Source organism: Glandiceps talaboti, chromosome 19 (genome assembly GCF_964340395.1).
Source record: "Glandiceps talaboti chromosome 19, keGlaTala1.1, whole genome shotgun sequence".
NCBI classification, from domain to species: Eukaryota; Metazoa; Hemichordata; class Enteropneusta; family Spengelidae; genus Glandiceps; species Glandiceps talaboti.
Genome location: NC_135567.1, coordinates 16470451 through 16487099, shown reverse-complemented (window position 1 = coordinate 16487099; position 16649 = coordinate 16470451). Strand labels below are relative to the sequence as shown.

Here is a 16649-nt window from a genome sequence, read left to right as displayed (position 1 = left end):
CGCACCGCTAATAGTTCAGTCGGTCATCAGTCACCGCGTCACTTTGCAAGAAATGCATTAGCGTGCGCACTTTATGGGGAGATATTTTCTCATGGCTGCAAAATAAATATTGCTCTCACTTGCAAAACCTTATCCCATGCAAGGATTTCCCGCAAAAATGACGTCACAGCTAAACATTAGGTTGCCCTGTACAGTAGTCAGCTGATCCGCCCACATAGTAGAGATGTTTCTATTGGTTAGGTCGCACAACCGATGACGAAGTAAAGTTTAAGTTTTTCTTCCGTATTTTGTTAAAAATACCTTTATTTAGTACAGCGCTAAATCAAAATGTACTCAAATTACTTCTCTCTTTTGTGCATGTATGCAAGTTCATGGAAACGGTAAATCGGCCTTGAAGAGACAATTAAAAATTAACCAATCAGCGACGAGTTAACATCCGGCATGTGAGTCTTCTCCTCCATGTTTTTATTTTCATCGCGAATTTTTTCCTATGTCGGGCATTTTAGATAATTTGTTGTACGGATCCAGCCGTCAAAATGATGAACGGTAGCGCCCGTAGTAAAAGTGAGGTAAGGATGTTTGTGTTTATAACCAAAATTGTCGTTTTTGATGTAAACTGGAGAAACTTTCCGTGGGTTTTGTCTCCGTGTCTGTGTCGCAACACAATAACATTTCTAGTAGTGTCGCCGAAAATAAAAATACGGGGGTTATATGCACAGCTGATCGAGGAGCGACTCGTCCACAGATAAAAATACATGCACATTTATTTCAAAAGTCACAGATTTCTGATCTTCTATGAATATCTAATATCAAATTTATCGAGCAAGGGTTGATTTTGGTAGCGGTTGTCCGACCTTGGTGTTCGATGTAATGTTATTTGTTTGGGTTTTAATGTGTACTGTACTGTACTGCTGATTGTGTTTTGTGTTAGCCGTGCTATAGTCACCCATTTCATTGTTCCATTGTTTCCATTCTTCCACACGTTAACGTGTCTCTCTCTCTTTGTAGATTTTAAGTTTTGGAGACGATGAAGCCCTTATTAATAAAAAACTGCCGAAGGAACTAACATTACGGTAAGAAACACACCGTCTTGAGGTGTCCGTCTTCGAACTAGTGTGCAGTTCAATTTTCAGGGACATTCAATTCAAGTTTTACGAACTGTCGCCATTTTGCCCCACGTCAGCTGTGAATATTTGCATTTCCTTTTTATCTCAACTTCAACCAAGCTTTCAATTGAAAATAGAAATTTTCCCCTCTAATGGAACTATTTTTCTTTGTTATAATGTTGCCGCAGGATATTTTCATATCTGGACGTGGTCAGTCTTTGCAGATGTGCACAAGTTTCAAAGGTACGTTTTTCTTCGTTTCCATGACAACATGCAGGTGATGGTAGTACTTCAGTTGTTGCCATGGAAACGACTATAAGATATTGAATTAAAAATTTGATATGAAATATTGTTTGGCACTGATATAATTACAATATTTTGTTATTGTCAATGATAATTATTTCACTAAACTTACCTGAAATGTGCACTCCAGTAAAACGTTTTCAAGGAATTCATTTTTTTTTTATACAAATAAAATTTAACTCTGCACATCACACTTTTTAATAAATTTGAAAGCGACACAGTGCAATGAAGTCTTTAAAAATAATAATCTCTGTGAGAGAAGTCTATTGTGATAGGGAAGGATCATCAACAAAAAAAATGTTGAGACTTGATTCCATTTACACATGAAATACTCTACTGTGTAAACTCAGTCTGTTGTTCTGGCATACATATTTCAAGTTATTTCATAAAGTATTAAATGATGGGGAAGAATCATCAACAAAAAAAATGTTGAGACTTGATTCCATTTACACATGAAATACTCTACTGTGTAAACTCAGTCTGTTGTTCTGGCATACATATTTCAAGTTATTTCATAAAGTATTAAATGATGGGGAAGAATCATCAACAAAAAAATGTTGAGACTTGATTCCATATACACATGAAATACTCTACTGTGTAAACTCAGTCTGTTGTTCTGGCATACATATTTCAAGTTATTTCATAAAGTATTAAATGATGGGGAAGAATCATGAACAAAAAAAATGTTGAGACTTGATTCCATTTACACATGAAATACTCTACTGTGTAAACTCAGTCTGTTGTTCTGGCGTACATATTTCAAGTTATTTCATAAAGTATTAAATGAATTTCATTGGAAATGTATTTCCTTTTTTTGAGAGATTTCTTTTTAATCAGGTTCTCCGTGGGTGTTTGTAGGGTTCAGATATTCCAGGGTATTGCTCTATTTATTGTGATTGGGCAGAATCGTCCACAGAATGAATGAAACTTAATTCCATGTATACTTAAACATGAGAACTGTAAACACAGCCTGTTGTTCTTACATACATACATATTTCACTTTGTTTCTTAACATATTAAAAACATTTCAGTGGAAGTGTTATCTTATTAAATCATTTTTTAAGGTTTTTTTTATTAGGTTTCTCCCTTTCTATTTTTTTTTTTGTGTGTGTTGAGAATTGCTCCCAGAAATTTTCTGTTACACAGACATATACACACAATCGTACATAATGCTACAGAGATCCATTCAGGTTTGGGACTACTACATGACAGGGTAATGTTACATGCTCTATATCACATTGTTGTGTAACTGGCAAGGCTTTCCCAGTCAGTCCACAGGCTATCCCAGAGTCACCCAGGCCCGGCAAACATAGCACCTGTGGGCTCCGAGTGAGTAATCGTCCCCGACATTTCGAGTCATTACTCCAGGAGTCCCCCCAAATTCGCACTCGTCTTGTGAGTGAGACACGGCTAAGTGATACAGCCTACCCATCGAGTCTGTAGAACACTCACCCTGGGTTTGGGTCGGTCACAGAAAAATCCCCCTGTTTCCAGTGGGATTCAAACCCGTGACCTCCCGACTGCTAATCCTGTGCGCTATGCTACAGGGTGCCAGTATACACACACACACATTTCACTCATGGGACATTACAGCTAAAATGATGTAGGCTTGGTATTTCACTCATGGGACATTACAGCTAAAATGATGTAGGCTTGGTGTTTCACTCATGGAACATTACAGCTAAAATGATGTAGTCATGGTGTTTCACTCATGGGACATTACAGCTAAAATGATGTAGGCTTGGTGTTTCACTCATGGGACATTACAGCTAAAATGATGTAGGTTTGGTGTTTCACTCATGGGACATTACAGCTAAAATGATGTAGGCTTGGTGTTTCACTCATGGGACATTACAGCTAAAATGATGTAGGCTTGGTGTTTCACTCCTGGAACACTACAGCTAAAATGATGTAGGCTTGGTGTTTCACTCATGGGACATAACAGCTAAAATGATGTAGGCTTGGTGTTTCACTCCTGGAACACTACAGCTAAAATGATGTAGTCATGGTGTTTCACTCATGGGACATTACAGCTAAAATGATGTAGGCTTGGTGTTTCACTCATGGGACATTACAGCTAAAATGATGTAGGTTTGGTGTTTCACTCATGGGACATTACAGCTAAAATGATGTAGGCTTGGTGTTTCACTCATGGGACATTACAGCTAAAATGATGTAGGCTTGGTGTTTCACTCCTGGAACACTACAGCTAAAATGATGTAGGCTTGGTGTTTCACTCATGGGACATAACAGCTAAAATGATGTAGGCTTGGTGTTTCACTCCTGGAACACTACAGCTAAAATGATGTAGTCATGGTGTTTCACTCATGGGACATTACAGCTAAAATGATGTAGGCTTGGTGTTTCACTCATGGGACATTACAGCTAAAATAATATAGGTTTGGTGTTTCACTCATGGGACATAACGGATTTGACACAGAGCTAGACATACTTCAACTCTAGACTAACAATAACAGAGACACAATAAACACATCAGGATTGTTTACCCAATCACATTGAACACTGATAAGCATTGCTATTCTTTCACAGTGCAGTAAAAGCAGGCTTCTAGAGAAACCATTACACAAGGAATTGATGATTTTAATGGCTGCAATTATTTTTTTTATATATTCAAACTAATAATCAACTTCACTACTACATCTCCACTGTGTATAGCACATATGTAATTGTTTGTTTTGCATTAAAAGTTGTCTGAGGGTGTGTAATAAATGTCATGTTACATGACTGAAACACCAAGCCTACATCATTTTAACTGTAAATAAATGTCAAATACTAAATCTAAAAGTTGTAAGTAAACATCAAAGTCATGACTTCTGTAAACAAAACTTAACCCATTCAGTACTGAAAACTTTGCCGCCAAAATTATTTGAACAAAATTTTTGTTTTTATGTAAGTTTTTGGCATATATCAGCTTCATTTTAGACTGGAATTAAAGAAATGTTACTTTGTAATGAAGTAATATTATTATAACTATGAAAATGTTCATATAATTTGGGTCCCAAAATGATTTAAAACTCGTTTCCAGTCATGAAAGGGTTAAACAATGGTTCTGTTATAATATTTGCTATTTAGGTACATGTACATGTACATACCTATAATGACCTTGAAGTTGAATGACCTCACATTTCAAAATAGAGTCCTTGAAAATTATCAGTCTTCAAGGCCTGCAGATAGGAAATTTATTCAAATATTTGTAAGATGATATGCAGAACAAGAACCAGAAATAAAACTGTCATGCTACATATTGTAGTCCATTCTGTCACTAATTCCCAACCCCTCCACCGTCACCCCCACCCCCACCCCCATCCCCACCAGGACAAGTGTGCTACCTACATGTGCATATGTATTCAAGTTACACACTAAATATTCATGGTGACTGTTTTGCTCTGGTATAGTATAGGCATTCAGGACTCATGAATATTCATGGTGTAACTTGGATATATTATTTTTGCTGACTCCCATGATGCAATGTCCCACATCAAAGATCTCTCATAAATATTCATTGTGCAACTTGAATACATTGTTTTTGCTGACTCCCATGATGCAATAGCCAATAGCAAAGATAGTCTATAAAGACACAATATCAGCGTGATTTTCTCTGGAATTGCAATCGATTGTAATATCAGAAACCGTATATAGTTTATGAAGCTATCTCTGTTCCTGGAGCGGTATTACACTTTAAAGTGGCCATATGGATGAGAATTTGGTATTTACTTTGGATTTTTATTTGATAAAACAGCTTCACCATGTTTTTCTACTTGCAAAAATAATGTGAAATAACATATACCAAGTCCATGTTCACATCTCAATAAATGGCAAAACATTAAACAATGTGTAAAATGTTTGTTATTGTACGTACAATAACAAAACTTTTTACACTTTTTGCATCTTTTTGTAATGTATTGAGTTATGAACATGGACTTGGTATATGTTCTTTCACATTATTTTTTCATCCATATGGCCACTTTAAATTGCAACGTTTAGCTCATTCCATATTTTTTCAAAAATTAAAGAATCCTTGCCACAGAGAAAATGAAACTCTGGTAAAGGTGAATTTGAATTTGAATTTGAATTTGAATTAATGGGTAAGAACAAGCTATGCTTGATAAACCCTATGTCTATTACTCAGGTAACTGTCCAAGGTATAGTATTGGCATGTTTGAAGGGCTGTTGTGCCGCCATAATTAATGATTGTAAATCGCTTTGGGCACAGTGTAAGAAAGCAAGTAACTAACATTATATTTTTTTATTTATAATTTTTATCTCGATAGGGATGGAATATTCTAGCTTTGGATGGCAGTAATTGGCAAAGGATAGATCTATTTGCATTCCAAATAGATATAGAGGTATGTAGACGGCTATATCACAATAGATCTATTTGTATTCCAAGTAGATATAGAGGTATGTAGACGGCTATATCACAATAGATCTATTTGTATTCCAAATAGATATAGAGGTATGTAGACGGCTATATCACAATAGATCTATTTGCATTCTAAATAGATATAGAGGTATGTAGACGGCTATATCACAATAGATCTATTTGCATTCCAAGTAGATATAGAGGTATGTAGACGGCTATATCACAATAGATCTATTTGTATTCCAAGTAGATATAGAGGTATGTAGACGGCTATATCACAATAGATCTATTTGTATTCCAAGTAGATATAGAGGTTACTCAGGTATGTAGACGGCTATATCACAATCAAGCGTACACAACCAACACCAACACCGTTCCGGTCACATAGTAAAAATGTGAAATTGAACATTTCCAAAACAATGATATAAGTGGCATAAAGCCAGATTCTATGATACAATCCTGTGATGCATGCCGAGTACAAGTGTGGTGTATTTGGGGTATTTGCATGGCTCTGCAGTGTTTGTAATCTAGTCTAGTTCCTTACAGTATCGTAATGATTTGTACCTCCACTCACAGTCTAGTCAAAGTTGCTGCTCTAGAAGTCCTGAGATGCATGAAATGAAATTTACAATTCATCCACAGCCACCCACACAGTCATTAACATCATGTCATTGTTAATCAATTACAAAATTGTAACCAATAAGACAGTCCCTCATAAAGTTAATGTGTTTATTTGGTAGTTATGTAATGTCCAAATTTGGTATATTCATGTCCAAATATGGTATATTTGTCAGCTCAGGATGCTACTTATACACTGTACATCACTTTAACAGTTGGGGTTCACTGATTAGATGAAGTACATTTTGTGCTGAGTGAGGGACTTTGACCAGACGTGGATTAGTTAGTAACCAAAAAGTTAGCATCCAGACTATAGTGTGTGTAGCAAGTACAGAAGTGAACAAATCCACTTGTCCTGGGTCCGGGACTAGCAATTTTTTTGGGTGGACCACACAAATTTTACCTTATCAAGTTATCTGGTCCGTCGGACCAGTACCTTACTGTTAATAACTATGTTAAAAAGTCAACTGAATATACAGATTATAGGCAAGATTTAATGTTTCACATTAGCAGGACCCGGGACCACTAATTCTTTCAGCAGGACCACTGGATTTTTTAAGTCACTGGTCCGGGAACCACCAGTTCACAAAATGATTTGTTCACCCCTGAAGTAAAAGTAAAAAGAAAACACTGCAAGCATGCGTTCAAATACCCTTGAGTGCCCACACTTGCATTCATGTGCCATGGAGTTATAAAAGTACCATGATGCATTAGTATTAGTATACTGTATGTGTACTCAGGGTTATTTTCGCTTGCAGTGTTCTCCACAGCTGTATTTTCACAAATGTATTCAGAGAAAGTGTAGCATAAAACACTGCAAGAATGATTACAAATACTCTATGTACCAACACTTTCATTCACGCGTCATGAAGTTCTGTTACAATTTCTGTTACAATACATTTAACCAAAGCAAAAATTCATGTGATTTGTTTATAAGAAATGACTGCACTCATTTGCATTTATTTTGCATAATTACAGTATTCTACCAGTTGCAGACCAAATACCACTTTCTCTCTTTTTTTTGTTTTGTTATATTTATACAGGGGCCAGTAGTTGAAAATATTTCTAAGCGATGTGGAGGATTTTTGAAGCAATTAAGTTTGAGAGGGTGCCAGAGTGTAACAGATAGTGCTTTAAAGTAAGTATTATATATATAGAGTAACTAACGAAGACATAGAGTATGTACGGATAAGTCAGACAGACAGATGTATGTATGCACACACATACTTGCTCATATGCATGCACATATACCGTATACAGCGGTACGTGTATGTGCATAACCAGACAGACATACACAGAGAGACGACAGAAAATGAAATATACATGCATGCAAATATACCTGGGAGTACACAGATACAACATACACTTTCATAAGTACATACATACACACACACATGCATAAATACATACCCACATACCTACATACACGCACACATACACATGCACACATACACATGCACGCATACACATACATGCATACATACATACATACATACATACATACATACATACATACATACATACACACACACACACATACATACATACATACATACATACATACAGACAGACAGACAGACATACATACATACATACATACATACATACATACATACTACATACATACATACATACACACAAACAGACATACATACATACATACATACATACATACATACATACATACATACATACATACATACATACATACATACATACACACACACACACATACACACACACACACACAGACACTAAATACTTGCACAATTTCAGTGCCAGTGTTTACATGTAATACAGAGATAAAATTTGGTGAAATGCTGTTGTGTTTTACATATATGCATTCTCACAAGAAAAAGTGTGCATTGTACTTCAACTCACAATGTTACTACCACTTTAAATCTTGCATATATATACATGTAGATGGGACAACAAGAGTACATATTTATTTGTGTATTTATCTTTGTTTTGTCAGGACATTTGCTTCAAATTGTAGAAATATAGAAGAATTGGTTTTATATGATTGTAAGAAGATATCAGATGCCACAGCAATCAGTGTTAGTAAATACGCCCCTAAACTACATAAAATCGATCTAGGATCATGTCAAACTATCACAGATAATGCTCTTAGAGCTATAAGGTAAGAATATAGAGATGGTACGACAAAACCTCATGGTGTGAGAGATTGTAAGTGTAGCGTACACAGGGTATTGTGGAGTCATGATGGGCAAATGGTTAAAGTGACCGGCTTGGAATCTACAGGTTGTAGGTTCGAGTCCCGTCGCTGCTGTTTGTTTCTGAGTGGTAAGTCCTTGGGCAAGATTTGAACCACGTTAATGCCTCAGTCAACCCAACTGTATAATTGGGGACCTGGTAGGATAGAGGTTGCAATGTGAATGCTTTAATCCTATGCGCTTATAGAGGCTGCAATGGACTGGTTGCTCCCCAGGGAATTGAGGAAGTAAAGGGCCGTTGCACAAGTACAAATGTAAGCCCTGAATACCTGCACTGGAACTGACCAGAGTGAGATTCTATTAACATATGACTGGTGCTGGCATTAACCCTTCCAGTTGCTAACACATTCTGGTGAGGTGTTAGTGTCAGCCTAGTGTTAGCACTGAACTAGTCTGGTGTTAACATAGGACTGGTGTAGATATTAACCCTTCCAGTTGCTAACACACACTGGTGAGGTATTAGTGTCAGCCTAGTGTTAGCACTGAGCTAGTCTGATGTTAACATAGGACTGGTACAGACATTAACCCTTCCAGTTTGCTAACACATACTGGTGAGGTGGTAGTGTCAGCCTAGTGTTAGCACTGAGCTAGTCTGGTGTTAACATAGGACTGGTGTAGACATTAACCCTTCCAGTTGCTAACACATGCTGGTGAGGTGCTAGTGTCAGCCTAGTGTTAGCACTGAGCTAGTCTGGTATTGACATTGGACTGGTGTAGATATTAACCCTTCCAGTTGCTAACACGTTCTAGTGAGGTGTTAGTACCAGCCTAGTGTTAGCACTGAGCAAGCCTGGTGTTAATATAGGACTGGTGCAGGCATTAACCCTTCCAGTTGCCGATATTAGCACTTACGAAACTTGATGTTAGCTTGGTGCCAGCCCAGCCGGCCAATTATTCTTTGTATTGTGTGTATGGTATGTTATATAAATGTTGAAGTCATGATGATCACATGATTGTCACATGATCACAGGGACTGGCTTGCAATCTGCATATTGCTGGATTTCATGTATTTCATTTGCAGTGAAGACAGTTTGATTGGTTGGTTTATGATATTGGTCTTTTTAGTTTCAGTAATTTTTCATCAAATTTGGAACATTTAGCATGGTTGTAGTGGACTGATCAGTTATATACATTAATTGATTGGTTGATTGATTGATTGATTGATTGATTTATCAATTGATTTAGTATCTTTGTATTTTTATTTTCAGTGATGGTTGTCCAAATCTGGAACATTTAGCTGTGTCATGGTGTGACCAAATCTCAGATAATGGTATAGAAGCTCTTGCTAAGGGTTGTCCTAAATTAAAAGTACTTATTGCTAAGGGTTGCAGTTTGGTGAGTCATTATTTTATATTTAATCATTTCACCAGAGAAAAAGAGTTGAGTTGCAGCCAGAGGGGGTTTTGGGTCATTCGACACACATTTTTTTTTTACCTGACCCACAATTTTGGTGCTTTTTTTGTTATCCCCCCCCCCCCCCCCCCCAAAAAAAAAAATGTATGATTACCCAGAAAAATGAAAGTCTTGTTTATTTTTACCTGACCCACAATTTTGGAAGTAACGGGACATCGATAACCTACACTAAAATTTATGCACATATGTTTAGCAACATGACCACGCCTTTAGGAACAGCCAAACGATCGTCTATATTGCATATATAACAACAGGGTTGGATAGGCAACTGCATAATCATTCAGTATGTGGGTAAATATTTTGAAAACACTGAATAGTTGTGTTACAATGCCATTGGTGCTCTTTTTTTGTTATCTACCACCCCCCACCCCCCCCCCCCCCCCTGCCCAAAAAAAAAAAAAAAAAAAAATGTATGATTACCCAGAAAAATGAAAGTCTCGGGACACTATGTCCCACTCTTTATTTAAAAAGGCTGGCTGCAACACTGAAAGAGTAGAGTAGAACGTAAATGTCTTACTTTTGTTGAATGTCAAAATAGTAACTTGGTTTTCTTGTGTCACTACCACATAGATGAGATATGAAACACAAAATTTGTGCATTAGGCATAATAAAAAGAATTAAATTGTTTGGTTCCTGGTAACCCAACCCCCACCTATTTTTTCATGCCGACCCTAAACATTGTTTCACAGATTCGAGAGAAAAAATCTCGAAAATTGTGAAGTCTCGCAAGAAATAGTAGATGTGGAAACTGGGATGAACTTAAAAAGACAGTATAAAACTGTTCTTCCAATCTGTAATGGCTGTATATCTGATGTAGAAACCAATAACACAGAGACCATATGGAAAAAAATACGGAAAACATTACTACCTGAACTGGACACTCACATATGAAAACAAATATATACATGTAACAAATGAAATAAAAAATCTACCTACCCCATCTATTCTAAAAAAAAAAAAAATGTTAGGCCTTACAAGAAATTTCTTTGACTTTTTTTCCATTATTGACACATTGACACCTTATTTCCTGAGGAAGAGCAGTGAGGTGAATTAATCAATAAGTAAAACATATGATGCTGTATGAACAATGCCCTCAACGATCTAAACCAGAATTTCTTTCTTTTTTAATTTGTTTCAGATTACTGATGAATCATTACTCCATCTAGGTGCACATAGTTCTGAGCTTAGAACACTTAATTTACATAGTTGTAATGTAAGTATCTATTATACACCCCTTAAAAGTGGCTATATGGATGAGGATTGGGTATTTATTTTGGATTTGAAAAAAAAGAAAAAAAAAGAGAGAAGTTATCATATGTACAATCACAAACATTTTTACACATTTATTAATTTTTTGCACTAGGGGTGCTGTTCACATGCTATTTTGCAAGTGGGTGTAGATAGTTGTGTATGGTAGCATGGAGACAGTAAATACCCCCTTTGGGGTGTGGCTATGTAAATTTTTTGAAGTTTTCCTCAACACAAGTGGAGAATATGAGGGCTAGGAGGTACTACCAGCTAAGGATGTATCTCAACAGTACAGTTAACAGGCTATATGGCTAGGAGGTACAACCAGCTAATGATGTATCTCAACAGTGTAGTAAACAGGCTATAGGGCTAGGAGGTACAACCAGCTAATGATGTATCTCAACAGTACAGTAAACAGGTTATAAGGGCTAGGAGGTACAACCAGCTAACGATGTATCTCAACAGTGCAGTAAACAGGCTATAAGGATAGGTGGTACAACCAGCTAATGATGTATCTCAACAGTACAGTAAACAGGCTATAGGGCTAGGAGGTACAACCAGCTAATGATGTATCTCAACAGTGCAGTAAACAGGCTATAGGGCTAGGAGGTACAACCAGCTAACGATGTATCTCAACAGTGCAGTAAACAGGCTATAGGGCTAGGAGGTACAACCAGCTAACGATGTATCTCAACAGTGCAGTAAACAGACTATAGGGCTAGGGAGGTACAACCAGCTAATGATGTATCTCAACAGTGCAGTAAACAGGCTATAGGGCTAGGAGGTACAACCAGCTAATGATTTATCTCAACAGTGCAGTAAACAGACTATAGGGCTAGGGAGGTACAACCAGCTAATGATGTATCTCAACAGTGCAGTAAACAGGCTATAGGGCTAGGGAGGTACAACCAGCTAATGATGTATCTTAACAGTACAGTAAACAGACTATAGGGCTAGGAGGTACAACCAGCTATCGATGTATCTCAACAGTGCAGTAAACAGGCTATAGGGCTAGGAGGTACAACCAGCTAACGATGTATCTCAACAGTGCAGTAAACAGGTTATAAGGGCTAGGAGGTACAACCAGCTAATGATGTATCTCAACAGTGCAGTAAACAGGCTATAGGGCTAGGAGGTACAACCAGCTAATGTATGTCCCAGTGCCGGTTTAAATACAATAACCTTACCCATTTTAATCACTTATATTTGTTCTTTTATCTTTCATCTTCTTGTCATGGTGTGCAGTTAATTACTGATGAAGGTGTACAACACATACAAACAGGCTGTCACCAACTAAGTAATCTATGTGTGTCAGGTTGTACACACCTCACAGACCAGTCACTTATAGCAATGGCAAATGGTTGCCATGAACTCAAGTAAGTCATAGTCTTGGTTACCCAGACTCCCACTGCTGGGGGCTCTCCTATGAGACCAGCTAGACGAGTCTAAGGAAACGATATTCCAACTACCCCATGCTGGATGTTACAGAGTACATTTCTTCCAAGTCAGGAAAAATGAGATTACAAGGCGTGTTTGTTTTAATTAATATATATCAGTCACTTTAGGTGTGATAATCTGTTGCTAAGGTACCTACATCGTTCAGCCTACAATGTTGGACACGAAGTATTCCCAGCATGCACTGCAGAAAGTTTCGGCATGGCCACGTTGGGATTTGGACTCTTATCTGGGAGATCTCGTAGTAAGAGCCCCCAGCAGTGAGAGTTTGGGTAAACGAGGCTAAGTAAGTCCATGCTATGTACACACCTCATAGATCAGTCAGTCCTTGCAATGGCAAACTGTTGCCATGGATTTAAGTAAGTCCATGCTATGTACACACCTAACAGACCAGTTTTAGCTGATTATTCAATCAAAATGGTTGAAAATGTATTTAGATGATTGTAAAATTGACCATTTCTGAATAGAAATTTGATGTTTATTTATTTTTTCAGAACATTAGAAGTCGCCGGCTGCTCTCAATTTACAGACAATGGTTTCCAAGCATTAGCAAGGGTAAGTTAAGGGGTCTGTTTTGTATTACAAATTATAAGTTAAGGGGGCTGATTTGTATTACGTAAAGTTATGATAAGTTATATATAAGGGGTCTGATTTGCATAAGCTTAGGTAAGTTAATTGGTCTGTGTAATCAAGAGTAAGTTGAGGGTTCTGATAGGTGTTAATAAGTGAAAGTTAAGGGGTATAAATTACATATGCAAGAATCGGTGGTCATTTGAAAACAGTTGTATACTTTCAACTGTGATTGCTTAAGTCAATTTTGACATTACATTTTTATTAACTACTAAATCAGAGTGACTATAGAATTGTTTGTTAACTACTGTTTTTTTCTTGTTTTTTTTTTTTTTTACTTAGAATTGTCACAAGTTAGAAAGGATGGATCTAGAAGAATGTGTTCTAGTAAGTAACCTACAGTACAGAAACATTTAAGGGGAACACCATTCTAGTTCTAGAAAAGTAGGGCATTTAACTTAAACTTTTGGTCCTGGAGAGTTGTATCATAAAGATCAAGGGTACTAGAACACTTTTTGAACATGGCAGAAACCTGTCAAGCGTGGCGGCGTGAGTAGCAAGGACAGTGCTAGCAACATACTTTCTCTATAGTTTGTAGAACACAGCATGGCAGAAACCTGTCAAGCGTGGCGGCGTGAGTGGCAAGAACAGTGCTAGCAACATGCTTTCTCTATAGTTTGTAGAACACAGCATGGCAGAAACCTGTCAAGCATGGTGTTGTCAGTGGCGAGGACAGTGCTAGCAACATACTTTCTATATAGTTTGTAGAACACAGCATGGCAGAAACCTGTCAAGCGTGGTGGCGTGAGTGGCGAGGACAGTGCTAGCAACATACTTTCTCTATAGTTTGTAGAACACAGCATGGCAGAAACCTGTCAAGCGTGGCGGCGTGAGTGGCAAGAACAGTGCTAGCAACATGCTTTCTCTATAGTTTGTAGAACACACCATGGCAGAAACCTGTCAAGCGTGGTGGTGTGAGTGGCGAGGACAGTGCTAGAAACATACTTTCTCTATAGTTTGTATGGCAGCATGGCAGAAACCTGTCAAGCGTGGTGGCTGGAGTAGCGAGGACAGTGCTAGCAACATGCTTTCTCTATAGTTTGTAGAACACACCATGGCAGAAACCTGTCAATCATAACAACCTAGGTGTCAAGCATGGCATTAGCACTGAAACTACCAAATAGTTAAAGTGAATGGGATGACGATTGGGTACTTAATTTGGATTTTTAATTTATAAAACAATGTTATCATGGCTTTGTACTTGAAAAATCAAACCAAACAACAAAGACTAAGTGACTGAGTCTGTGATTGTAACTCAATATTTTACAATAAACTAAAAATGTATAAAAAGTTTGTTATCGTACTTACAAGTTACATACATGTAACAAACATAATGTTTTGCAATTTATCTAGACACAACTTGGCATAATGTTGTTTCACATTGATTTTTCAAGTAGGAAGCCATGATAAAATTGTTGTATAAATTAAAAATCTGAAATAAATATTCCACTTCCTCATCCATACTTTAAGTAATAATTGTATTTTCTTACTACAGATAACAGACTCCACACTAGCCCATTTAGCCATTGGTTGTCCAGTTTTACAAAAACTTGTAAGTATGTTTTTTTCTCAAGTCTTTTTAAACATTGCTATTTATTACTTCTTATTATTTTATTATGTAAACTATTGTAGTTTGCAATTTTGGCACAAGACAAAAATAATTGTGTTGATGTAGTTTCAGTATAAAGTGCCAAAGATATGTGAGGAGGGGTTTCATATACTCACTGTATGTATGTATGTATGTATGTATGTATGTATGTATGTATGTATGTGTGTGTGTGTGTGTGTGTATGTATGTATGTATGTATGTATGTATGTATCATATGTATGTATGTGTGTGTGTGTATGTGTGTGTGTATGTATGTATGTATGTATGTATGTATCATATGTATGTATGTGTGTGTATGTATGTATGTATGTATGTATGTATGGATGGATGGATGGATGGATGGATGGATGGATGGATGTATGTGCGTATGTATGTATGTATGTATGTATGTATATATGTATGTATGCATACATGCATGTATGTATGTATGTATGAATGTATGTATGTATGTGTTTATTTATTAATAAGTGTATTTATCTATTTATTCATTCATTTATTGATTTATACTTTTTTGCAGAGTTTGTCCCACTGTGAGCTAATAACAGATGAAGGTATTCGACACTTAGGAACCAGTGCGTGTGCTACAGAACATCTACAGGTTATAGAATTGGATAACTGTCCACTCATAACAGACGCTTCGTTAGAACACCTCATGGGATGCCAATGCCTCCAACGAATAGAACTCTACGACTGTCAACTTATTACAAGGGCTGGCATTAGGAGATTAAGGGTTAGTATGCGTTACAGCGTATTGCTTTAAAATGTTCCAATTACCACAACTCGACAAGTGTTAGCACTGACCTAGTCTGGTGTTAACATAGCCTCATATGGGTGGTGGTGCAGGTATTAACCCTTCCAGTTGCTAACACATACTGGTGAGGTGTTAGTGCCAGCCTAGTGTTAGCACTGAGCAAGTCGGGTGTTACCATAGAGGTGGTGGTGCAGGTATTAACCCTTCCAGTGACTACACATACTGGTGAGGTGTTAGTGCCAGCCTAGTGTTAGCACTAAGCTAGTCTGGTGTTAACATAGGGGTGGTGGTGCAGGTATTAACCCTTGCAGTTGCTAACACATACTGGTGAGGTGTTTGTACCAGCCTAGTGTTAGCACTAAGCTAGTCTGGTGTTAACATAGGGGTGGTGGTGCAGGTATTAACCCTTCCAGTTGCTAACACATACTGGTGAGGTGTTTGTACCAGCCTAGTGTTAGCACTAAGCGAGCCTGGTGTTAACATAGGGGTGGTGGTGCAGGTATTAACCCTTCCAGTGACTAACACATACTGGTGAGGTGTTAGTACCAGCCTAGTGTTAGCACTGAGCCAGTCCATAAAATGTACACTTTTACATACATACAGGGTTTCCACAATGTTTGTAGAATAAAACTTTTGTATCTATTGACAGACTTTGTATTTCTATTTTTCCTCGTTTTCAGACCCAGTTACCCGAAATCAAAGTACATGCGTATTTTGCACCCGTCACACCACCACCATCAGTAGGCGGGGGACGTCAGAGGTATTGTCGGTGCTGCGTCATTGTTTAGATTTAGATTGTATATCGTTGATTCAATGTTTTTATCAACACTTTATCTGTGAATAACAAAAGAGACAAAGACTGCGCGTGGACACGTGCGTGTACAGAGAAACTATCGTT

General features: G+C 37.4%; 1 protein-coding gene across 1 annotated transcript; it reads left to right on the top strand.

Moving 5' to 3' along the window:
- The first annotated feature begins 462 nt into the window (after positions 1-462).
- Positions 463-16598, top strand: LOC144449886 (uncharacterized). The gene is made up of 14 exons (XM_078140432.1): positions 463-569; positions 1009-1073; positions 1295-1349; positions 5702-5776; positions 7455-7549; positions 8387-8551; positions 9854-9980; positions 11197-11271; positions 12552-12682; positions 13256-13316; positions 13674-13718; positions 14887-14943; positions 15518-15730; positions 16432-16598. Exons 1-14 carry the CDS (start codon positions 537-539, stop codon positions 16537-16539), a joined length of 1305 nt encoding a protein of 434 aa, XP_077996558.1. The 5' UTR covers positions 463-536; the 3' UTR covers positions 16540-16598.
- The last annotated feature ends 51 nt before the right edge of the window (positions 16599-16649 follow it).

Coding starts and splice junctions, on each gene's coding strand:
- LOC144449886 (XM_078140432.1), top strand. CDS start 537: ATGATGAACGGTAGCGCCCGTAGTAAAAGTGAG. Junction 9,981..11,196: donor TTGCTAAGGGTTGCAGTTTG/GTGAGTCATTAT, acceptor AATTTGTTTCAG/ATTACTGATGAATCATTACT. Junction 13,719..14,886: donor ATCTAGAAGAATGTGTTCTA/GTAAGTAACCTA, acceptor TTCTTACTACAG/ATAACAGACTCCACACTAGC.